Genomic DNA, 25,702 nt, shown 5'->3' with positions numbered 1-25,702 from the left:
TCTGTATGCCAAGAATGAAAAATATTTTATTTTTAATTTTGTAGCATCAATTTGGCATTCCATGGATGTTACACCCAGGGACATATGTCCTCCCTTGCCCCACCCTAGTTACGCCACTGACAATGCACTGAGACATATAAGATTAATCTTTTAAATTGAGAGTTTTCAATTTCTTTATTAATAGAAAAATTCCTTTCTATAAATGCCTGTGAATGTGATAAGATTAGAAGCATTTTTGATATTTTCCATGCTTGTGTCTAGTGAAAAGTAGAGAAAACCAAGGGAAGATAAACATATTAAGAAAAAGACTTCTAGTATCAGAAGTAAAACATTTAAAAATTATGTTTTCATTGTTTTTCAGAAAATTTTCCAAAAAGTTCATCACAAACTTTCTGTAAAACACATCCATTATGAATTAATACCATGAAGACATTTGTCTGGCAAATTCTAGATTCGTGGGTCTGTAAATCTTGCTTTAAAATCCTTCTAAACTTTGTAAGTTGCAATGTCTAAAATTTTAAAGAAAAATTATTCCTACCAATTCCATAACAGCAAAAAGGCAGAAATATTTTGAAAACAACAAAAAGAAAAATCAGAGGAAAAAGTATAAAATTAATTTTATAGAGAAAACTGAGGCATATTGAGATAACTACATGTGAAAAACTCTACCGTGACAACATTAAAATGAAGGACTTTTTAATTAATTACATAGCTATTTTGCTTTTACTAAGAATTGTTTTATAAATTGTGCTAAAGAAGAAGGCATTCATTATTTTGTTTACTTTTCAGAATCAAAATACTGTATAATAAGTCGCCACAATCAAAAGTAATGTCACTTTATATGATAGCAAAAAAATAAAAAGATTTAATTTTAATGTTATTTCTTGAATAGAATTTCAATATATAAGCATTATTTTAATGAAACTGATCAATGTTATAATATTTTTAAAAAATATCATTGAAAAATTCCCAGATTTCCGAATTAAAAGTTTTCTACAGAAACTGATCTTAAAATCACCAAAATGTTGATAAGTTGACAAATTTGGAACTGTTTAATAAAGACTTCACATTCCCAAACACGAAACATTGTTTAAGAGCTCTTCATTAGAAAAACTGAAATAATTTTGAAATGCTTATGTTTCACTTCAGAAACTTGAGTATCTCACCATTTATATTAGAAATAGGAACAAATTATAATCCATGAACCTAGTCACCCATTCAAAAGATAACTATATTTGGCAATGAATCGCCAAAAATACTTGCCCAAAATGCTAATTCACATTCAAAATGGCAGTCATAAAAACAGACAAATTTCACATGATTAAAATTAAGGACCTCCTGCTGAAATTAAGGACTTTCAAGGACCAAAAATTGATTCCAAAAAAATCTAAGGACTTTTAAGGATTCTCAAGGACCATACGAACCCTGTAGAAATTATTCATCAGACATCCATCCTATTTCATACTTTAGTGTATCTCATATATATATAATACATATATATCCTGCTATTTCATATATTATATTTGTCATACACAAAACAAAAACAATACTACAAAATCCAAACCTGTACACAGTCAATCCCTATAGCTACTATTCTTGGCGTTTTAGACTGTGTTGCTAATTCAAAAGGTAAAAAGTATTTTTCAGCTTCCAAGTTGCCTGCTTTAGATTTTGGCAGAGGTAAACATGATGAGCTCTTCACTTCTTCACTAAAGGGGGGGAAAATCAAGATTAGCTTTTATGTTATGTCAGACAAATTAAATAAATAATTATTACATCTGAAACTAACTATTAGACCTACAGTCATTAAGAGTATTTTGTCATATACTAATTTACTGAATATTCACAACAAGAGGGATACATAAAATTAGAATATAGCACTCTTGCTTCAAACAAGATACAAAATTATTAAGAAAAATGCCATGTACAGCTGAAATGCTCTAGCTAGGTCAAATAAAACTGTTTACGGTATTATTCAAATAGAACTGTTCACAATATCATTATGTATTAATCTTACGCAGCAGTACATTAAAAAGAATACTTTAATGTTGCAATGCAACATACCTATCTGTCACGAGAACTGCTTTCATCAGTATGTCTATGTGAAAGTTTATCATTATTTTATTTTGGCTGAATTTGGCCTTGGGAAAGGCAAAACAATGCTATAAAGAGTACTTTACTTAACCCTTTCAGCGTTATGGCCGGAAAATTCCGTATAGGAGGCTGCCTTCTATAGTCGTTACTTTTAAATGTATCTGATTTCGGTCTGGATGTATATTGGAAGAAAAGGAGTGAAGGTACACGGTCATTTTTTGATAAAAATCAAGAAAATACCATGCATTCATGACACTTTGAGAAACTTCGAAATATCAGATCTAAACTCATAAGGCTCGGAGGCTTAAAGCACAGATTAAAAAATATATATATATCACAAATTTTGTAACAGCATTCTGTGCACCAAAAAGGTCAACTTAATCAACCTTTTTGCAGGACAACTCTATGAAAAAATGAGTTAGGGTTCATTTCCAGGGCAATAAACATCTACAGACATGCCGTCAGGAGATTTTCTTGGTGAGACAAACAGTACGAGGATGAATAAGACATGTTTAAAAAACTTAGAGTTCAAATTATTTCTTTTTATTCATATCTTATTTTATTATCCCCAGATTTAGCAAAATTCTTTGGAAATTTTTTTCTCAAAATGTTTCATAACTAATCTATTCAAGCCATAATCATCAGTAAATCTCTTTCCACAAAGGTCAGATTTTGGTTTTGAAAACAGATAATAATCACTTGGAGTTAAATCTCAGCTGTAAGGGAAGTGCTTAAGTTCTTTAAATCAGCATTGCTGTTTTTGACTTGTACTGATACGTTGCGGTTTTTGAACTGAAGAAACTGAGGTACCCATCTTAAAAAGACTCTGTTATAGAAGAATCAGCAAGACAGTTGAGAAAGATTCAAACTTGCTCCTTTATCCTTGACTTTTATTCTCTTGTCACTCACTATTTTCTCCTGGACATATTTTCAAATGTCTACACCTGCAATGATTAACCTTTAAGAAAATCAACTTCTATGAATTTCTGACTCGTGCAAAATAGTTTTGCCAATTAAACATACACATAGCACTGTTTTATCTCTTTGGAATTAAGTCCCCATTTAATTAAAAACGTAATCACAAGACTCAGTTTTACTCAGTCACATACTCAGTTAAAAAAATTTCAGAACAAATTAGCATATCACTTCATTCAGTACAGTTAAAAAAGAATGCATGCAATTTATTAAAATACTCAAATTTTTTAATTTTAGTATTGCTACTAATGTGCAGAAGGGATATATTGCTAAACAATTCTTTATATGCGAGACCATAAACTCTCGGATCTACCTACCTAAGTCATTATTTCACTACCAATAGATAACACTTGCGCATGCACTGAAAAAGCATATTTACCAAATGTGAGGATCTCATTTTTAACCCCTACATTAGAAACCACAAGAAATTTTTAAGGTGTCCAAACATCATTAATAAAAATTAAGTACAGACGGTGTTTATACATTTTCAGAATGATTTCGATAAAGAATTTTTAAAAATGTTTCGGAATATAAATTTTAATAGATCTGCAATAAAAAATAAATAAAATAATAAACCAAGATTTGCAACATAAAAATCTAAAACACATAATGTTCATGAGCTTTCATCAAGGCACACGGCTCAACGCAGAACAAGTCATAGAACCCCATAAGAAATACATTGTGACCCTAGAGGAAGCATAGATTTACCTAAATGACTGCAACAAACAGAAAGTCCATTTACTACCCAAAATAAAAAGAAAAAATGTACAAACCTGATTTTGTCAAAGCAAAGATATTTCAGAAGGTGTTTATGATTGTCGCACGATTCTCTTACAATGAGAAATTAAAATTAACAAATGTGGAAAACACATTAAAATATACTCAATGTACAGTACAAAGTCTGTAATCTGGACGTCCATTATCCGGAATGATCTATAATCCGGACCTCAAAGCCACAAACTTTTTTTTTTGTATGCTTTACGCATGCGCGTTTAATGTTTACACATGCGTGTTTAGCACAAAAAACGAAGCAACTTAAACAACTTACATTGAAAAAATTTTTAATAAAGTAAACAAATAAATATTAAGCTTTTTTTGTAAATTTTGATATCCTTTTGATCAGCGATTCCCAACCGGCGGTTCGTGAAAATAAATAAAAAAAAAAAAAAAAAAAAAAAAAAACACTGCAAAACAGATTGTTTGCTGCCTGTTTGTTAAGAAATCTAATACATTTCAATATTTTTATTTTTTTCCCTTATTTGTTTTTCAAAATTACTTCATCAATATCAAATTCTATCAACAATTTTACACATTATAATTTATTCCTCTTATTCAAGTAATCAAATACTATTATCTTTTTTATTAAAAACATTTATTTATATTTAAAACATTTTATCAATGTGATTAGTATCATGTTCTGCTTTATATTAAAATTCACTGCAGCAGTTTTCTCTTCTATGTAATATTTTTTTTTATAATACAATTGGAAATAAATATCAAATTAAGGCAGTTTACTACAGATTTTAGAATTACATACTTGTTCACAACCGGGAACTGGGAAAGTAGTGTTGTATTAACTGTCTATTTTGTCTGTCTGTCTGTCGACGTTCATACATAGGCTTAGCACTTGTAAAGCTTGAGTGATAGTGATACTGTGACTGTCAAGTTCTCGTGTAAATGACTTAATAATTATTAATATAGCTTACTTTTATTATGGATCGATGGTTAAAAATGGTTCGTTTAGAAAGGAGACACGATAATCGAGATGATAGAACTGAAAGCTGTAGTGAGGTACGGTTTCACCAGACAAAAAACAAAGGAAATGATGATAGAAAAGGGAAAAAGCGAAAATATGACAGCGACTATCTACAATTGGGTTTTCATTTTACTGGGGATGTGTCGGAATCTAAACCGCTTTGTGTTATATGTAACAAAGTTCTTTCCAACAGTTTAAAACCATCACTTCTTCATAGACATATTGAAACAAAATATCCGACACACGAAGATAACCTCTTGAATATTTCGAAAAGAAAATTAGCAGATATCAAAAAGCGCAGCCTTTCTTCTTTCTTGACTTCAAACGAAGGTAGTAAAATGGCCCTTTAAGCATCATTTTGAGTAATTTATAGAATTGCAAGATCTGGATAAGCGCATACAATAGCAGAAAATTTAATTGGATAAAAGATATCGCCAAATGTATGTTTGGGGAAAAGGCAGCAAAAAAATTTGAGCTAGTTCCCTTATCAAACAACACGGTGTCGTGTAGGATTAATGACTTGGCTAATTATGTGAAGAATGAACTTCTAAAAAGAATAAAATTGAATTATTTCGCAATTCAACTTGACGAATCGACAGATGTAACAAATGCCGCAGTCTTGCTTGTCTACGTTAGATATCTTTTTACGAATATTGTTCAAGATCTACTATTTGCAAAACCTTTGAAAACCTACACAACTGGAGAAGCGATTTTCGATATGATCAATGGGTATTTTGAAAAGAATGGAATAAGCTCTTCTTATTGTGTGAGTGTGTGTACAGATGGTACAAAATCAATGACAGGAAAATTTTCTGGTTTTGTGGCATGGGTGAAGAAGACCAACGAGAAAATTCAATGGACTCATTGTTGTATTCATAGACAAGCTTTAGTATGTAAGCGTATTCCTGCAGAGTTATCTACTACTTTAAGTGATGCTGTAAAAATTGTGAACTTTATAAAATCGTGTGCTACAAATTGCTGTCTATTCCGTACGCTTTGTGAGGATTTTGGAAGTTTCCATGTTTCTTTACTACTCACACAGAAGTTAGATGGCTTTCCCGTGGTAAAGTTTTGACACGTTTGTTTGAATTGAAGTCTGAAGTTCAAGTATTTTTTATTGATCATCCGTTTCATTTGTCTTCTTGTATATCCAATGTTCTTTGGCTGCAAAAGCTTACGTATTTAGCAGACATATTTTGTAAACTGAATGAATTAGGTATGTCTTTACAAGGCGAGGGTGTCACCATTTTCACTGTACATGATAGAACTGAGGCTATTTTGAAAAAGATCAATTTTTGGATTCAATGCCTGCAGATGAATGAGTACGGATGTTTCGATTCTGTCAGCACTTTTTTATCAGAAAATTCAATTAAACTTGACGAAAACATTAAAAGGAGTATATGTGAACATCTGAACTATCTTCGATTAACTTTTGTTGACTATTTTGCCAACAGATGCAATATATCCATCTCAAACAACTGGATACGTAATCCATTTAGAGGAAATGTTAGTTCAGAAACCTCTCTAAATATACTGGAAAAAGAAAAACTCATACAGTTATCTTGTGACAGTTCTCTACAAGCAATTTTTAAAGATCAATCTTTAATTGACTTCTGGCTCAGTATACAAAATGAATATCCTGTTCTGTCCAAAAAAGCTATTGAAGTTCTATTACCATTTTGTACAGCATATCTATGTGAGATAGGATTTTCAACATATACTTATCTGAAAGATAAATACAGAAACAGGTTAAATGCAGAACCTGATCTAAGACTGAAATTGTCAGATATTGAGCGTAACTTTGAATTGCTTTGTTCTATTAAATAGCCACAAATATTCCATTAAGAGTTTTTCCAAATGCAAAACATAAGAACCAGTCTGTTAAATTTATCTTGTTTCCAACTTTTATAGCCATCATTTTAGTCTTATTAATGTTTTATTTAAATGTTTCACGATTAACATAATCAATTATTCTGCAATATGAAAAATATATATTCTATCAAATTTTATTGCTTTTTTTTTAAACCTGTGATTAACAACTACATAGGGGGTTTGTCAAATTTCTTTTGGTTCGCGAGAAAAAAAAGGTTGGGAAACACTGCTTTAGATCATAATTGCTCTTTATTTCATAAATTACGGTTTCATATTTTTAATTTTATAATTTTTGCATGCCATCTTACCAGACTAATGATCTATAATCCGGAAAAACCCTTAATCCGGAATCGCCGTAGTCCAGACGAGTCCGGATTACTGACTTTGTACTGTACTATCAAGAGAAAGTTTTATGTTTGATATTTACAGATGAAACTCAATTTCTTTATCCCGATGGCTTTTAAAGAATGAACTATAAACAGACAAAGGAACAAGTGATGCTTTGGAAAGTACCAATGCATGCCATGAAAAAATGAAGACTGATACAGCTATTGCATATGTAGCTTTTAGCCTATTCCTGCAAAGTTCCAACGTTTCTCTTATGGACTATTCACCTTTGGTGTCTTGAAAAGAGCTCTTTCTAAGTGCAAACCCACCGTAATTGATGGTCTCTAGAATGTAGTGGAATAGAAATGGAAATCATATAACTGGAAACTTTCTATCACGGGAATCATGACACAGACTTACTGTCCAAAAGGATATCAGATCAATTTTTTTTTAAAATTATTACAACTTCAACATGAATTAAATGGTCCTGAACTCATTCTAAAAATGTGTAAACACACTTTGCATATCTTTTATTGGGAAAAAAAAAAACTAATTTTAATACAACAAGTTTTAAGTGCGTAATTAAAGTAGGCATTTATTTACATATTATCACAACCACCTCAGTTGAGGTCACGAAATTTTCATAATGTTCAAAACAAAAAATAAAATGGCAACTATTAAGCATAAATAATTTTCAGACAACCATGTCCATAACCAAGGCTCAATGTTGAAATCTCCCATAGAGGGCATCGTAGCAGCCCTCAAATGTGTAAGAAAAACGTTTCGGTTCGAGCCAGCATTGGCATAGGTTTAGAATATAGTATGACAAGTTGAGTAATGTATATCTACTATGTAACATAATGTATATAATTAAAGCATCTTATCTAAAATGTGGAGCAATTTGAAGGAGCATATTTCACATTTCTATGGAACCAGTGAGGTACTGGAACCTGTGAATTCTAGTGGTTTAGCTGCAAGTTTCGTTTGGGAATTTGCAGAACTTTACAGGAAGTGAAGGCAGGATTTGTGCTGATGTTTAGTTTGATATCTGAATTTTTGTCAAATGTCAGAATTAGCTAAGTTGAGAAAGGAGCATAGTGCAGTTAGGTCTACATTAACTAAGTTAACTAACAAAGTTGAAGATGTTATTACTGAAGATTCTAGTCAGATAAATTTAACAAAGAAAGTAGATACTTTAAAAGAATTTTGAGCCCAATTAATAGATAAGAAACTAATTTAAAATGATTAAATGATGAAGTCAAAATTCTTTGTAATGCTGATGATATAGAAGAGGAAATTACTGCGTCCACGGAAAATTCAGAAAAAATTATCCTCTGGAAACACAAGGTAACCAATGTAATTGATAGAATAATGAAAGATAATTAAGTACCTTTTCTATGCCTGCAATTGCTCAGGCCACAGCAGAAAACTAAACCTTTAGAGAAATCAATACAGTTAAACTTCCCAAACTTGATAATTAATATTCTGGTGATTCTGCTTCTTGTCTAGAATTTCATAACTAATTTGAAAGTACTATTCATGATAATAGTAATCTTACAAAAACTGATAAATTTAATAAGGTCATATTTATGAGGTACGACATCTAATTGTATAAGTGGGGTTTGTGTTAACAGAAAAAAATTATGATGCTGCTTTGGATATATTAAAAGGTAGATTCAGAAACAAGAATACTCTTATATACAACCATTTGAATGAGTTACTTAAAAGTCCTCTTATAGAATATATAATATAGAAATATAAATGAATATTGCATAATATAAAATATATGTATAGTATGAATATGGTACAATATGAATATATATAGAGAAATGTAAATGATTTTAGCTGGATTGAAAAGGTTGTTTGATAAAGCCGTTATTCAAATTAGAAGTATTAGCATCATTAGGAGTTGAAAAAAATGTTTCAGAACTTTATCGACTCAAATTTTGTAGGAAAAAATTTCAAAAGAACTTGTTTTAGAATTCAATAGAACATATCCAGTTAGTGACTGGAATTTTAAGGATTTATTTACTTTTTTAGACAAAGAGATATCATTTAGGAAAAGAACATATTTATTTAGTAGCAAAACTGAAAATTATCATAATTTTGGAAACGAGTATAAAGAATCTGGAAAATTTGAAGATAAAAAGCTTAATACAAATCGGAATATATCAACTGCGAATTATAATACAAATGGTAAAAAAAAAAAAAAAAAAAAAAAAAAATCCTCTATATTTTGTAACAGCAAAGAACATTAATTTTGGGAATTTGAAAGTGTCAAGGAAATATAGATTAAAGAGATAATTGACGTTTACGATGTTTCTCAAAACTTTCATTTAGTGCGGTTCTGTAAAACTAAACCTGACTTACACAAGAATTGCAACAGCTTAGTTCACCACTATTTGCTATGTGAAAATAGTGATAAATCAGCTGAAGTTGAAGGAGGGAAGGGCATTCAAATGCAGTGAATCAATGCAGGTCATCTCACCAGGGGCCAAATGGCAGTACTATTGCAAACTTGTACTGTCCTTGGCTTGTTTGACAGCAAATTTTAAACTATGCTGGGTGTTAACGGACAATAGCAGCAAGAGATCTTGGATCATGCAATTTCAGATGCCCTTGAACTTAAAACTATTCGAAAGGAAAGATTGTCGGTTTATGCTTTTGGGTTCACGAAAGCCATAAATAAAACTTACCGAAAGAGTCGAAAGTAGAAAAAATAACCAAAACACTAAACTGCATACAAACTGTCTTTATCCTTACACTGTAAAGAATACAAAATAATTCTGAGGATAAAATTTGGGAAAATGTAGTACCAACAAATTTTTATGTTGGCACCGATATGCAGATGTTATGGAATTTAGCATCTATAACAATTAGATTCTAATAAGTTATCAATTACAGATAAGAATTTAATTAAACAATTTGAGGATAATTCGAGGATTGTAGATGGAAAATACAAAACTTGCTTGTTATGGGGAACAACCATGTCAATTATTTACATGCCAGTCAAGAGTTATTGATAAGCACTTTATTAATGCAGTTTTGTATTCTTTCGGTGAGAAGTCTAGTGAGAAAGATAATTCACAGATGTATTCCTTGTATTAGAAATCGATGCAAGACTGTGACCCAGATAATGGGTGATTTACCCTTGCCCAGAGTTCAACCATCAAGACCTTTTTGCAGTTACTGGTGTTGATTACGCTGGTCCATATTCAATTAAGTCCCAAGTTGGGAGAAGAGCTAAAACATTCATGTGTTACGTATCCATTTTTCTGTGTTTCTCAACAAAAGCTGTACACTTGGAGTTAGTCAGTGACCTATCAACTTCAACATTTTTAGCAGTGCTAAAAAGATTTATCACCTGACAAGGCAAACCGTCTGAAATTTTGAGTGACTGTAAAACTAACTTCAAAGGTGCTAGTAAGGAACTGAAGGAGATTTATAAAAATTCAGCTCGCATCAAGAAAAGCAATGAAGTATGTAGTAATGTAGTTACATTACCTCAGAAGGTATAACTTTGTTATTTAATCTTCCGACATCTCACTTTGGTGGCTTGTAGGAGTCTAATGTGAAATCCATGAAGTTTCATCTTAAACGAGTATTAGGATCACCACTTTTAACTTACGAGGAATTTTTAACAGTGCTTGCACAAATGGATGTCTGTATGAATTCCCATCCTCTATGAGCGATGTCTAGTGTTCCAAATGACTTTAGTGCCTTGACTCCAGGTCATTTTCTAATTGGAACCCCTTTGCTTTCCATTCCTGAATCTGATTTGACTGATGTTAAATCTTCAAGAGTTAAATGTTGGTCTCTAGTTCAACAAACTGTGAAACATTTTTGGAAATGATGGTGTGCAGAGTATTCAACCCCCTTCAACAACCTGCTAAGTGGTTTTGTGCATCTCCAAATCTAAAATGTGGTGAGATAGTTCTGATCAAAAACGAACAACTGCCTCCAAGCCCGTGTTTCCCAACGCGGGGCCCATGCCCCACAAGGAGGCAATGCGACTGTTAAGGGGGGCGATTCAAAAATGAATCCAGAGTTTAAGTCCAGAGTTTAAGGGGACAAAGGACGTTTTAAATATGTTTCATGAAGTCAAACTTTTTCGAAATTTCATTTTTTATTCCCCAAAATAAAGAAAAATGTAAGTAATGCATACGTAAAAAAGTTTTTAAATTGCGATGCATTTTAAATATATTAAAGAATTCTCGCTGTAGACATGGACATAAATGCTTTTAAAGGCATTTAAATAACTGGCACATTATGCTTTCCAGACATTTCTCGCACATTTCAGCCAACGAATTAATTTTATTTTTTAGCAGGAATGGCAACCGATATATTATTCTTTCCTTGAATGGCAACAGCAGCTGCTTTCAGCTTTGTTTATATTGATCTTATATTTATTTCTTTCAGCCCTTAGTGAGAAGAGGGGTGCAAGCAAGAAAAAAATGTTCGTCGGTATTCGGAGGCATATTTAAAACTTGTTTCCATGATTTGTTCTAGATCATCTTGAGGCACATTTGAAGGCAAAATATATTGCTGATATTAATTCAGATTTGAATTATTTTCACAATTTAAAGAAAATTTTTGAAAAAAGAGTAATATTAAAGTCTTTATTTACTGCTCATAATGCAACTGTTAATCGTGTTCTTGAGGCTATTTATCAAATTTCATTACTCATCACTTAATCTGTGAAAAGGTAATAATAGGAAAATAGGGTAAAATTTAATCAAACCATCAATATTAGCATTTAAAACTGTTCTAGAAAAAGATGACAAAGACGTTAAAGCTATGCCACTAAATAACAATACTGTTTGCAGAAGAAAGATTAAATGAGGATATTGAAATAGAACTTGTTGAAAAGCTGAAAACAAGAAAATTTCCGGTGCAAATGGATGAACCAACTTTGAGAGACAGTGAGGCCGTACTTGTAACTCATGTAAGATATATTCATAAAGGGGATTTTGCCGAAGAAATGTTCTTCTGTAAATCATTAGAAAGCACCACTATCCAAAGATATTTTATAGTAAGCTAAAAAATTACTTAGATATAAAAAATATACCAATAAAAAATATAATACATTTTGTACTGCAGATGGTGCTCCTAATATGATGGTTGAAAAATAAAATAAAGCATGGAATAAGAAAAAGGGTTGCTTAAAATTGATAAAAGATGAGAATCCAGAAATGCTTCATGTGCATTGTGTTATTCACACAGAAAACCTGGTAGCTAAAAACAATTCGCCTGTTCTAAATGAAGTACTAAATTCAGTTATAAAGTGTATCAATGCTATTAAAGCTAGGGCCAAATGTGAACATCTTTTCAAATTATTTTATGAAGAACAAAATGAAGACTATATGAGACTTGTATTTCACACTGAAGTAAGAAGGCTGTCGAAAGGGAACTGCTTGAAAGATTTATGGAACTATTTGATACTATTAGTTATTTTATAAGCGACAAATCTGAAATGAAAAATCCGTTAACGGATGATAACAAGGCAATTGTGTGTTATTTAGCCGATATCTTTGAAAAATTAAATATATTAAATAAATAACTTCAAGAAGCAAATAAAACTTATGTCGATGCAAAAGGAAAATATTTGGTTCCATTATCTTTGTTGAATTATGTCAGGCATATACTATTTACCACAAAAATTTTGAAAAGTCTCATTGGCTCCAAAAATGTGATGTGACTACCACTATACTTGTTATTGTCGATCATCTGAAAATTTTATCTGCTGATTTAAAAGATTTTGTAACTTAAAACAAATTGATTTCCCAACTTGGATGATGCAGCCAATGCTAGTGGATTTGGCTGATATTTCAAATATGAAGTAAAAAGAAGAACTCGCAGAGATGCAAAATGATGAGTCAATTAAAACTTTATTTAATATAAAAGGAGCAATGACATAGCTTTGTGAGGAAACCAGAATCAGATACCCAAATGCAACAAAATTTGCAAGAGAACTATTGTTACCGTTTCCGTCTTCATATTTTGCTGAATGCGGATTTAGTGCCATAAATGATTTGCTGCTAAAAAAAAAAAGGAAATCGGTTGGATATAATGAAACCGGAAGACTTGGGACTCAAGTTATCTAAATTGGAACCTGACATAAAATTTCTTTGCAGCAAGTATCAAGCGCAAGAAACTCGCTAAATTTAAATAATAAAAATTACTAATACTTAAAATGAAGAACTTTCACTAAAATGAGTTTTTTCTTGAATTTCAGTTCTTCATGTTTTGAAAATTCACTTACTACGTTTGCTCACAAAATTTCGTAGTCATTTCTTCCTAAAAGCTATTATTCAAGTTTCTTTCATGAACATTTCAATTTTTAAATATTAAAAATTATGTATATGCTTGGGGGAGCATAAAAATTTTAGAGAGGATTAGGTGGGGCATAGCACGAAAAAGGTTGGGAAACACTGCTCCAAGCCAATGGAAAATTGAAAGAACTGCCTTAATTCATCCCGGTAGTGACAAAAAAGTTCGAGTGGTTACAGTCCATACAGACGCTGGTGATTTCAAATGAGCCGTTACAAAATTGTGTCTTATTCCCAGCGCTAATTAAATATGAAATATTGACTTTTCTCATAACATTGAACTTTAATTTTAGTTAAATTTTCAATTAAATTTTTTGTTAATGTTATTTATTATGTGTGCTTTAACTATTTGTCTTTTTTTTTTAACCTTAGAAGGCTTCAAGGCTGGAGGCTATAGTATTTTTTGTTATCAAACCCATTTCTAGTGTGTCTTTGCAATAACAGATGGCACTACTGCCTCATGATTCAATTATGGTTGCTATGGTAACGAATCTTTCAAGTATGAAATTTATTTGTTCTATTTATTTTTTTTTAATTGCTACACTGCTTTTGAGTGATATGTGCACCAAAAATGCTGTGTCTTCACATGGGCGGCATTTCTTCTATTTTAAAGTGTTTGTGTAAATAAAGTAAAGATACAGCCCACAAAAAGTTTAAACTTATTCTTAATCACCAGGTTTGGAATCATTGCAGAGGAAAGGACAATTCTGCTGATTTAGTTAGTAGAGATGTGCCAGCTCAGTGCTTGTTGTAAGGTGATCGTTGGTGACGTGGTCCACATTGGTAAAAAGGAAAAGATAAGATAGTTTTTTTTTAGCATTCATTGAAAAAATATACCATCAGAAGTAGTAGAAACTGAGAGAAAGGGATCTATTGTGCATATTGCTGTGATTGAGAACACTATGATTGATAAACTGCTTCATAAGTATTCTTCTTGGACAAAACATTTACGAGTTATAGCATGATGTCTTAGATTTTATAGCCAATATAAACAGTCATCAATGACAAGAACAAAATCCAATTTTCTCCAGGTTATACGGCTAGCCATAGCTCATTCTTGGTAATCAAGTCTCTGCAAATGCAAGAATTTGGTGAAAAAATTGGTCATTTAAAAAAGGAAAAACCATTACATCCTTGCAGTAAACTCAATATGTTGCATCCATCCTTAGACGATGAGGGTATTCTAAGAGTGGGAGGAAGACTAACAAATGCTAGCATTCCACGGGACGTAAAGCATCCAATCATTCTGCTTTAATCACAGAACATTACAAAATTGATAATATGATACTATCACTGTAAATATCTTAATGGAGGAATATGAATGCTCCTTTCACAAATCAAACAGAGATATTGGATTATAAATACAAAAGCAGCTATTCGGAAGATCATTCGTAAATGTATAGCATGCTGTCGACATAGAAATAAGCTATCATATGAAGCAATGGGAGCTCTTCCAGCATCCAGAGTTAATCCGCTACCATTGAGATAGATAAGGCCTGTGCTCTGAATCAAAACGCCAGGGTTAAGAGACCGTCAGCAACAGCTCACACAATGACACTGCCCGAAACTTTCTCCGTATTCTTTGTCCATCCCACATACCAGTAGTTTCCTGTCTCTTAACACTGTTAGACATACTTCACACACTTTTGTTAAAGCCACAGATTTCATTAGTTTTATTAACATTTCTGCATTATTCATTGCTTTTTCAAGTTAATTGCTTAGTGATACATTTTTGTTTCTGCATATTTTTGTGCAAAATTGTGTTATCATCATTATGCCTTCCCGCTGTATTTTTCCTGGATGCAAAGGAAATTATGACAATGGTCCTTATGTGAGAGTCTGCAGCTTTCCATCTAATGAAATTTTAAAGAAGAAATGACTACTGGTATATGGGATGGACAATAAAGAAAGCTTCAAAAAGTTGTTCATTTCAAAGATACTGAGATGGAGACAAGTGCATATGATCCAGCCTCTGGGAAAAAAAAAAAAAAAAAAAAAAAAAAGTGCACCTCTTTCACATTCTCAATTAATAAAAGATGCAACACCATCTTTATTTCTGGGTTGTCCTGCATATTTATTCTATTAGAAACAGATCTGAGAATCTCCGCATGATAAAAAAGTATGATTAAAAATCAGCAACTGCATTTAGCTCTACAGGAGAGCATGAAAACGAAAGCGAAGAAACAAAACACATGTTTTCAACAGATGCAAAATTTTTTAAAGTGCTTAGAACCTCAGGAAATCCCTTTATTTTGGTCTATAATTAGAAAGGGAGATGAGACGTTTATTCACATTAATACTCAAGCGGCACCAATTGTTGAAGCTTCTGTTGTTCTTAAATATGATTTAAGTGTTTCAGCATTTATTGGTAATGCTGCAATAAAATCATGCAGAGAAGGTAACTTTCCGGTGAAAGGCAAAGATATCAGAAACTTTCAAGAAATACTAGAAGGTGTACCTGTAGATCAAAATATTCAGTTTTGGATACAGTTTGATGTATCTGTAGCTCAAAATGATGTTCAGTCAGTTTTGGATATGATTTTGGAATTATTGGGGCATCCTTAAACTGAATGATGAAGTCAAAGAAACTCATTAATTTTTTGACTGAACAAGTTTCACTTTTCTTGGGCAATAAAGTTAAACGACGATACTCACCGGAAATGTTAATATTTTCAACTTTAATGCATCCCATATCTCCACATGTGTACAAGTTTTTATGACATTCGGGAAATATAATTCTTCTCCTTCCAGCAACAGTTAGAAAAATTTGCACTCGGTTTAATGCAAGTCCCTTTAAAGAGCAATTTGAAGTAAACTTCCTTCATTACGCAAGAGAGAAATTTGTGGAAGATCAATATCATGAAAGAATTGTTGTGGAGATATATAATGCATTAAAGATGAAATTCATATTAAACCATATTTAGATTTCAGAGGAGCTAATATTGTTGGCTCTTCTTTTAACACTAAGGATGCAGCAACAAGTGCTCCTGTTTTTATGATCAAGGGCTTACTCTCCCAATATAAAGATTTTGTGCATATTTTACCTTTGAAAACCATAACAGCGGATATATTGCACTTTATACTTTAAAAGATTGTAATAGGATTAAAGAATAAAGAATTTTTCATGGTTTGTGTTAGTAAGTGACAATAATTCACTCAATTAAAAAGCTATGTGTTATTTCTCAAATCTACTGAAACTCAGTATCGTTTATCCTCATCCAGTGAAAAACAGAACAACCCTTATTTTATGTAATTGATGCAGAACATATATTAAAATGTGTACAAAATAACTGGCTGAATCAGAAAAACTTAAATCAGTGTTTTCAAACCCAGATTTTGAGACTTTTGAAAATAATGTGATTATGAAAACTGCAACTTTTTTTTATACTCCCAAAAAACTACATGAAGCTCAAAAGAATTTAGTTACATTTAATTGCTCTTTGATTTTTAAATCTCTTAACTCAACTCATCAAATTAAGAGAGACAGAATGTTAAACTTGTATTGCAGGTTGTTAATGAACATGTAGTTGATGCTCTAGTAGAACTACAAGTAAAAAAAAAAAAAAAAAAGAATCTGCACTTTGCAACAGAAACCAGAAATTTTATTACAATAATTCATGTGTGGTGGTGCATCATGAATGTAAAATGTCCCCATAAAGGAATGCAACTAAAAAATAAAAATATGAATCCAATAACTAATTTGCCTTCCTATGAAAATTTGAAGTTCTTAAGTAAATTTTTGAATTGGCTGAATATTTGGAAAAGCATGGGATGCACTACAGGGGATTTTATGAAAGAAACTCATCATGCTCTTACTCACACAACTCATGCTTTGTTGGAATTGAAGCAGCATTGCATCAAAGAGCTGAAAATGAAATATTTTCTCTGTGGAAAAATACAAACTGATTCCTTAGAAGAGAGATTTGGAAAGTATAGATTTTTAGCCAGATCGAAATATGTTTCACTAAGGCAAATATTTGAATGCAAGTCCAAACTCAGATTACAAAGCATTTTTTCATTGAGATCTGCAACTTTTATTCAAATTACTATTGAGGAGTTTAATGCTGTGTTTTCATGAGAAAAGGAAGATGAAGTAATTAATTACCTGAATATTGATGTAACTAATGAGGATATTTTTAGACGTCGAAAGTGAAATAAAAGTCTTAATATACCTTGCAGGATATTGTGTTTATGTCTTATGCAAAAAACAGAAGTGTTCATCATGTATGTTACAGTTTTCAGTTGATAAAGAACTGATATGTGAAAATACACATTGCTTAATTTCAAGTATGGATAAAGGATGTTTAATGCATCCTCACCCAAACATTGTGAATATTGTGTATTGATATATAGTAGTTCGAAAACTTCTGATAAATATGAAAATGAATTTTTTAAAGTTCAAATTAAACAAAATTTTGTGGTGACTCTTGCATTTTCTATTATAAATAGGCTAGAATTACTTAATTCAATTGACATATGCGAGTTAGATCATACTGCTGAATATTGTGTCGAACGAATTTTGTGGGCATGAGTAAGAATTATCACCGTAAAAAAAATAACTATGGAAAACCCTGTTTAAAAAGAAAACTACATAATGCAAATATTTAAAATAAGGTATTTATATTTTAGAAAATATTCTACTGTATTTAAAAAATATCAGTTATTTTATTGTGTATTTATTTGTAAACTTTTTGTTGGCTTTTATAATTTGTAATTTTTTATTCATTATGATTTAAGGGATAAATTTATATTTACTTTTGTCACCTGAAGCATCATCTTTTGTAACAGTTACTAAGACTGATAATATAAAATTTGTCAGCAAAGTTTATGATTAATTATTTTAATTTGAAACTTTAATTTTATATGAAATAACTGTCCTAAGGAGTTAAAAGTATAACAATTATTTCATTACATAATATGCAGACTATCAAATAGTGAGTAAATTTGATTCATAACAGAGTCTTGTGTTCTAAAATTTAAACAGCAATGCTTTTTGCAAATCATTAAAGCTCATTATATCATGATGAAACTTAAATGCATATATTTAGTTCATTTAAATTCTGTTCAATTTCATACTTGTTATTATCATGTAATCAATTTGTTTAAAATTTGTTATGCAATATAAACCTTCCTAAGAATGCTAGAAAAGTTTCTAAAGTAATGTATATAAGATTCATATTAAGGTAATTAACCCTTTGACGCGCACGATATTATTTTTATAATATTTTTAACTAAAAACTCTAGAAATTGAATATTATGATCCTAGAGACAAATAATATATGAATTTTAAAAAAATCTACTCTTGTCCATTGTTTTGTGGGTGGTGGTCGCACTGTGAAACCACCGCACATCTAGGGCTTTGAAACTTACCTAGGTAGTAGGGGAAAAACTTAACTTTCTCCTTGCGCGTTTCTAATAAATGACGAAATTTACGAATTAAAAAAAAAAAAAAATGCATGTAAGAATTGCATAATATATTTATATTACATTATTTTACAAACTAAATCATCAGAAAAAATTAAAAAATCAACATTTATGTAATTTTACTGTAGCAGTGAAAGTATAGTACCTACATAATAAGGATGTTTGGCTACATGGATTAAAAAACTCAGTAAAATAAGGATTTAAATTTCAAAGAACAAATCTTTTTCGTGACACTGTTCAAAGCATGTTTTGTCTTTTTGGTACATGCATAGACCCACATTGCATGTTTCGCACATGTATCTTCTTCTACGATGTTTCTTCCTTGTGCTACAATATGTACACTGATTGGATCTAAATTTCACTGGTATATGTCCAGCGTTATTTAGTTTCTTTTCATCTGGCACATGAAATTTGTGGTTTTTTTATGTTAATGGGAGGGGGCTTGGTCTGTTTGGCTTTGGTATGGATCATTTGTTTCCCATTCATACTTATTTTATTCGTATTTTGTCTCATAATATTCAGAAATTATTTTTAATTTAAATAAAACTTTACATGATTTCTATTTTTAATTACAGCACAGTATATTTACATTAAATTTAAACCACAGGAAATAATTTATAAAACCACAATACTAGCTTGGGGAGCAAGTGTGTTGAGGTCAGAGAAAAGTCTCTGGAAAATAAAGACCTTTTTTACTGGGCAAGTGCATGTATTGTCTAGTGATAAAATAACTGTGTGATTTCAAAACCCCTTATCTATATCTGGGTAAAAATAAACATTCCTATTTGAGAAGCAAGCAAACGCCGTTATGAAGAGCAGTGGTTTCAAGGTGCGACCATCGAGCGTCTAGAGCATTGTGACACAATGCTCTAGTGGGGCAGTGGTCGCACCCTGAAACCACAAAGCAAATGCCATACATATAGAGGGTTTTTTTATGTATGAAGTTTAATTATTGCTATTTTTTATTGTTTATGATAGAAATCATGAAGTGCGATGAATAACTTTTTAAATTTAAAGTTGTTTACATTAATAAAAGGAAGTTATTTTGTCTCATTGAAAACGAATTTTAAAAGGCGTCCGATTTGAAGTAGTAAGACCTAAAACATGTATGATTCTGTAGCCATTTTGTGTTATTTAGAGGTAAAAGATCAGTAATCAATTGATTTTTACTCAAAAATTTCAGAACAGGAGAAAAAAATTCGAAAATTGGTGGTTTCAAGGCGCGACCACCGCGCGTCGAAGGGTTAAACTGTGGAACTGCAAAATGAAATTGTAAAAATTTACACTTATTGAAAAAGTAGTAGTAATTGAGTTCATATGTACACATAATTTGCGAGTTCATATGTGCACATAATAAAATGTAGGTAATACTTTTTAGTATTTTATACATTTTTACAATAATTAAAAAAATTGTGTACAAGTTTATTTAAAGAACTTTTTTTTGTGTCTTGTTTGGAATTTTAATATTGATAGTCTTCAGAGCTATGTAATGAACATTATACCAATTTAACTACAGATTCTGTTGAATAATTGCATAGCATTAAGAGAAAAACATTAACTGTAATACATAATTACATACAATATGTAAGTAACAAATAATTTTAAAAATAGATTATTTAGTAATTTATTACATTCAGAAAATTTTTCTGACTGATATAAGGCATTTTAAATGTTAGTCTAAATATTAAGTAGCCTCTTTCATTTGTTTGATGTTTTATAATCCTGCTACGTTAATAAGATTTATAAAAACATGCAATAATTATGGAATGAGAAATAATATGTATTCCCACTGGCAAGCATTTTGTTGAAGTAGTCGGTGAAACAAAAAATTGATGCTGGGTAGGAATCAGCAAAGGAGACACAAAGACAGTACAGAAAAATCAGTAAGTAAAAATTTTTGTTACTGCAATTTTAAAACCAATTTTTTCCTTCAAAGAAATTATTTGCTTTTAGAAGCACCACATCTTTCTCAAATACATTTATCTTGAAAATAAATAAGAACAAAATAAAATGAAAATATTTCATATTCGTATAAGCTTGTAATTTTGTTTTAGACTGAATGTATAGTATGAGATGCCAGTTTCATAGAATGGATTTAGAAAAACAGTGTTTAGCAAAGAAGCTAAACTGCGTGAAGACCAGTCCCCTAGCAGTGATGCAGTAACTTTGCGTGTAGGCCTTATCTATATCGATGATGACGGTGAATCCCGCAAGAGCTTTTTCAAAATATGGAGTGAACTGTTCTGATGCATTCTAAGTTAAGCCGAAGAAAGGGCATGATGTTCAAGCAGTGAAGATTTATACTTGTGTTTTCGAATGTTTTGGTAGCATGGCACTGCATTTAGAAAAAGAAGGATACATGAGACAGATTCCTTCATAGCAGCTCTAAAATAATTCATCACTAGACGGGGAAGACCGAAGGAAATGTACAATGATTGTGCCACTTATTTTATAGGTCCAAAAGACAACTGAAAGCATATTGTTCTGACCAAAGGGCACCTGGATACTTAACAGAGGAAGAAATTAAGTGGAATTTCAATCCGCCACACTTTGGTGGACTGGGGGAAGCCATGGTAAAGGTTATGAAATATATGACAAAAGCAAATGGTTCTCAAGCTCTACCTTTTGAAGGATTTGCTACCTATCTAGCAGAAATTGAAGCATGCCTGAACTCAAGACGTTTAATAGCAATTTCAGGTGATCCTGATGATTTTTCCGTGATTACACCTGGTCATTTTTTGATAGGAATATCACTAAAAGCTATTCTGGAACCAAATATGAGTGACAAGAAACTAACTTCGTAATTGTTGGAAACTAGTTCAACAAATTTTACAGGGTTGCAGCACATAATTTCTGATGATTTAGTAACAATGTGAATCATTGTTGATTTTCTCTCTCATAAATTTTTCTTGTGGAAGGATTAATTTCTTAGCAGTCTCAAATAAGCAAGTAAACGATCTTCTCGACTTATTTCTCCAAAACTTATCCATGTGTGAACATTTTATGTTGTCACTTTTCACACTCATGAAAGTTTATTTTATTATTTCAGTATGAACACCCATCTTGAAATGATTAAAATATATTCCTTGTGTAATAGATGTATACCTATCAAAATATCAGTGACAGTCAATCAGTCCATAAACTATTCAAAAGCATAAATTAACATTCAAATCTTTCTCAAACTGCATACCAAAAAGTGCTACTTCCTTTATTGATTAAAAGTGCAATTAAATTCAACACTTCAATTCTGCTATTCAACTGTATTTCTCTCTATGAAATTATCTCACCCTGATAACACTTCATTTAAAGTACATCAAACATGCAGGGTTTTTTGCTTGAAATAAAATTTTATTGAAATGAGATTTGTGGCAGATTGTACGCAGCTGTTGGAACCATATTTATTGTACCACATTTCCACTTAACTTATTATGACAGCGAATGCATACACACTATTTTAAATTGAAAATAGCTATCCTAAACTTATAAGCTTCATAGATGTTTTTGTACTGCACAATGATGCCATTTCCAAAGAACTCAAAATTAAGTAATTAACTTTTCAAATATTCTTTACAAGGCATAATTCAGGTTATTAATCTATTTATGAAATGATTCTGATGTTAAATATAGTAATTAGATATATATGCTACATTTCATGTTCTTTTGCTAATTTCATTTAGTAATTTTCTTATATTTTTATAGTAAGATAGTCCTGAAAAGGAAAATTTTTATCTATTAAAGTACTTTTAAATACAATGAAAATAAAACAAATAATTAATGTATATATTATTGCATGGATAAATCTAGTATTGTACCATATGCTGACGTAAAACAATATTAAATACAAATATTAACCAATTAAACATTGATTTAATTTTCATACAAATTTCATAGAATACATACATAAAATTTCTACAAATGTTTACAGTAGAAGACAATTCATATCAAATAAAATTTAATGAGAAAAATGATGTTGAAAATCACTGTGGATAGGAAAATGAAATCTGGACAATTTAAGTTTCATTCATTCAATAAATTTAACTTATTGTTAGGTAGCATTTATCTTAGCTAAATATTTAAATCTAGGAAATTTTGCAATCTAACAGGAGATTGGGAGACGTGATGAAAAACCGGGAGAGTTGGCAGCTATGCATACAATCCAGCACATGGCACATTTGCATACCAAATACCAGAATTGCTGACACAAGCAAATAGCTTTTTAATACCTTTTCAACAGTTATAATTATTTTATAATTATAAAACATGCTAGGATTTCCATACACCAACAATGCATCATGAAAATAACGAATTCATATAACTCATATTCACACATATACTCAACTTGTGTCCACACATATGATGCTCAATATTTTTTCATTTTCCAAAGAATTAAAATAGGAAATATTATCTAGAACATACCTATCTTCTTTTGTTTCCTTCTTTATTTCCTCTGAAAGAAGAAAAAAAAAAGTTCCAAGCATGAAAAGCAAAATGACAGTTGTTTAATGATTATTTAAATTGCATACAAAAGTTAATAACTACATACAAACATAATAAAAATGAAAAGCTCCTATCGTGAAAACAAAAAAGATAATAAAAATACCCTTTAAGTAATATTTACACACAGTATTTATTAATATTAGTTTTACTGCTAAAAGAAAATATTTCACCAGATTTTGAATTTCTTCCTTGTCTTAATTTTTGTTTGTCTTCAATTCATGCACATAATGAAAGAAAAAAAATATTTACATTAAGCCTTGAAATTTCACAGCATAACCTTCCAAGGGGAAAATTGTAATTCACATTGTATTCTAGTTAATAAAAATTCAAAGGAATGCTCTTTTTTTTTTTTTTTTTTTTTTTTAAACTAAAGACAGTTTTACTATTCAATTTCTAGAATAAAGAGAGCTTCATGAACTGTGTCAGAATTATCTTTGTTAATTAACTTAGTTCATTTGTTTCTACACATTTCTCATGTATTATTTTATTAACTTTCATAAGAAAATTTAAAAATACCACTATATGAAATACTACCTTAATAGCCCCAAAATAGAACCTGTGATATATAAATATGGTGAATGATTGATTTCATGATTGATTTATAGGAAAGATGGCATGCAGAAATACAGTTTATCACCCTTCAATAAATTGTCTTCCATGGTCATGCCCTTCTGATTTCGGATATCACAAGACAATAAATTTTATCTATCTATAAAATTAGAAATTATATCTACCTATAAAATTAAACAGAAAGTATTAGCACAAAAACAAAAGAATGTAACAACTTACACAGAAAGAAATGCTGGTTAGTCTATATTTTAGGGTGACCCTTTGATTATCGACAAGTTGTTGGTTCGTTTATGGTAACCTGAGTAGTTGTATGTTATGGAAACCCTATTATGACGTGATTGGTTACGTTATTGTGGTGAATTTGATTGATGGGAAAATATTTGTAAGAGCTTATTTATGTGTTGGATGTTGGTCAGGAAATACACTGCTTAGTTTGTGCTTTACACCATTAAATGGCTGTATGCGATGACATTAATCTGTAGTTTCTGTATGATTTGAAACGAAAGGGGGAAAAAGCATTAATTTACTGGTGTGTAAATGAAAGCTTACTTAGTAGTCATTATAAGTGTCCTATTGTTTGTACGAAGGAAATAAGTATGGTCGAACATAAAGATCATTCAGATGGCTTTGAATGAGTTTGTCACAAGAAAGGTTCATGCAAGAAATGCCTCCGGCAATACAGAGGATATTTTTTACTCTTTATTTTTGTGAATTTATGTGGTGATGGCAGTATACAGATTGTAGTCTAGATAATTTTAGAAAGTTTTTTGAATGCTGTTAAGGAATTTTATGTGCCACAGACTGAAGACATAGAAATTTCCAAATAAGGTAAGTCTATGCTTCCTTTTTGTAGTGCACAGATGAGAAACCATGTATTTTCTTTATGTTATTTCATTGTTTGTTTTAAAATGCATTTTATTGAGATTATATATAGTTTTTGTTTAACTATGTTTTATTGCATTAAGTTTTGGAAGCCATTTTACTACGGAGCGCGTTTGGACATAAACAGAAATGGACAAAAATCGGCAATTTTCACCAAGGAGTACCCAGAAATATATTTTTACCGAAATGTTTAATAAAACAAATAAATACTGAGCTTTTTTTATAAATTTGAATTCCCCTAAAGTGATAAATGTTTCATTATTTCATGAACAACTATTTTATGTTTTTAATTTTAGAATTCTACAAGTCATCTTACTAAATTCAAACTGATGATCTAAAGTCCAGAAATTTCTAAAATCCAAAATCAGCAATGCCTTAATGATTTAAAATCCTGGACTTTGTACTGCAGTTAAGCTAATCAGCTTTAATTCAATATATATGAAGCTATTTTTAGTGCAAATAATGCCCATATAAGCAAAACCAGAGAAATCCCGTAACAATTCGCATTGGTGCTGAAACGTAGAAATAATTGCTAAATGTCCTGACATCCTGTAAAGTTACAACGATATGACATTTTCTGTATCAATCAATCAATGTACCATGACTTGAATCAGGATTCAACGAATGCAAATTTTATCAGCTGAAATACCTCTCCCTTCGAGTTAAGTACACATTCTTATCAAAATTATAAATTTGATTCAAATTGTGATATATTTCTTTAAAAATTTTACAACTTCTTATCACTTTGCAAAAAATACAGTCTCATTAGCACATTCTATAACATCATGTGAAACATAATAATCGCTTGAGTCCGTATGACAGGAAACAACAAAAGAGAAGAGTAAAATAACCCTTTATTATTCCAAATAAATTTTAACAAAACTCCGTCTTGGAATTGTACAATAAAGCCGACACTTGGGCTTGAACTTAACAGACTAAGAATTACACTAAACTAATCTTAACTAAAGAGATATAG

At 30.8% G+C, this 25,702-nt stretch overlaps 1 protein-coding gene across 3 annotated transcripts in view; it reads right to left on the bottom strand.

The window, feature by feature from the left end:
• The window catches only part of Sec71 (ADP ribosylation factor guanine nucleotide exchange factor Sec71), a 142,900-nt gene that overhangs the window by 105,933 nt on the left and 11,265 nt on the right, over positions 1-25,702 (bottom strand). For all 3 annotated transcript variants that reach the window (XM_085809346.1, XM_035353086.2, XM_035353087.2), the window contains exons 2-3: positions 23,194-23,224; positions 1,565-1,709 (exon numbers count right to left, since the gene is read on the bottom strand). In XM_085809346.1, the coding sequence (XP_085665472.1) occupies positions 1,565-1,709; positions 23,194-23,224 (176 nt within the window). The remainder of the gene's footprint in view (positions 1-1,564; positions 1,710-23,193; positions 23,225-25,702) is intronic.

Source organism: Stegodyphus dumicola, chromosome X2 (genome assembly GCF_044657685.1).
Source record: "Stegodyphus dumicola isolate Sdum_Otavi_A_Nest chromosome X2, ASM4465768v1".
In the NCBI taxonomy this organism is placed as follows: domain Eukaryota; kingdom Metazoa; phylum Arthropoda; class Arachnida; order Araneae; family Eresidae; genus Stegodyphus; species Stegodyphus dumicola.
The sequence above is the reverse complement of the archived record's forward strand: the minus strand, read 5'-3'. Positions and strand labels throughout refer to the sequence as shown.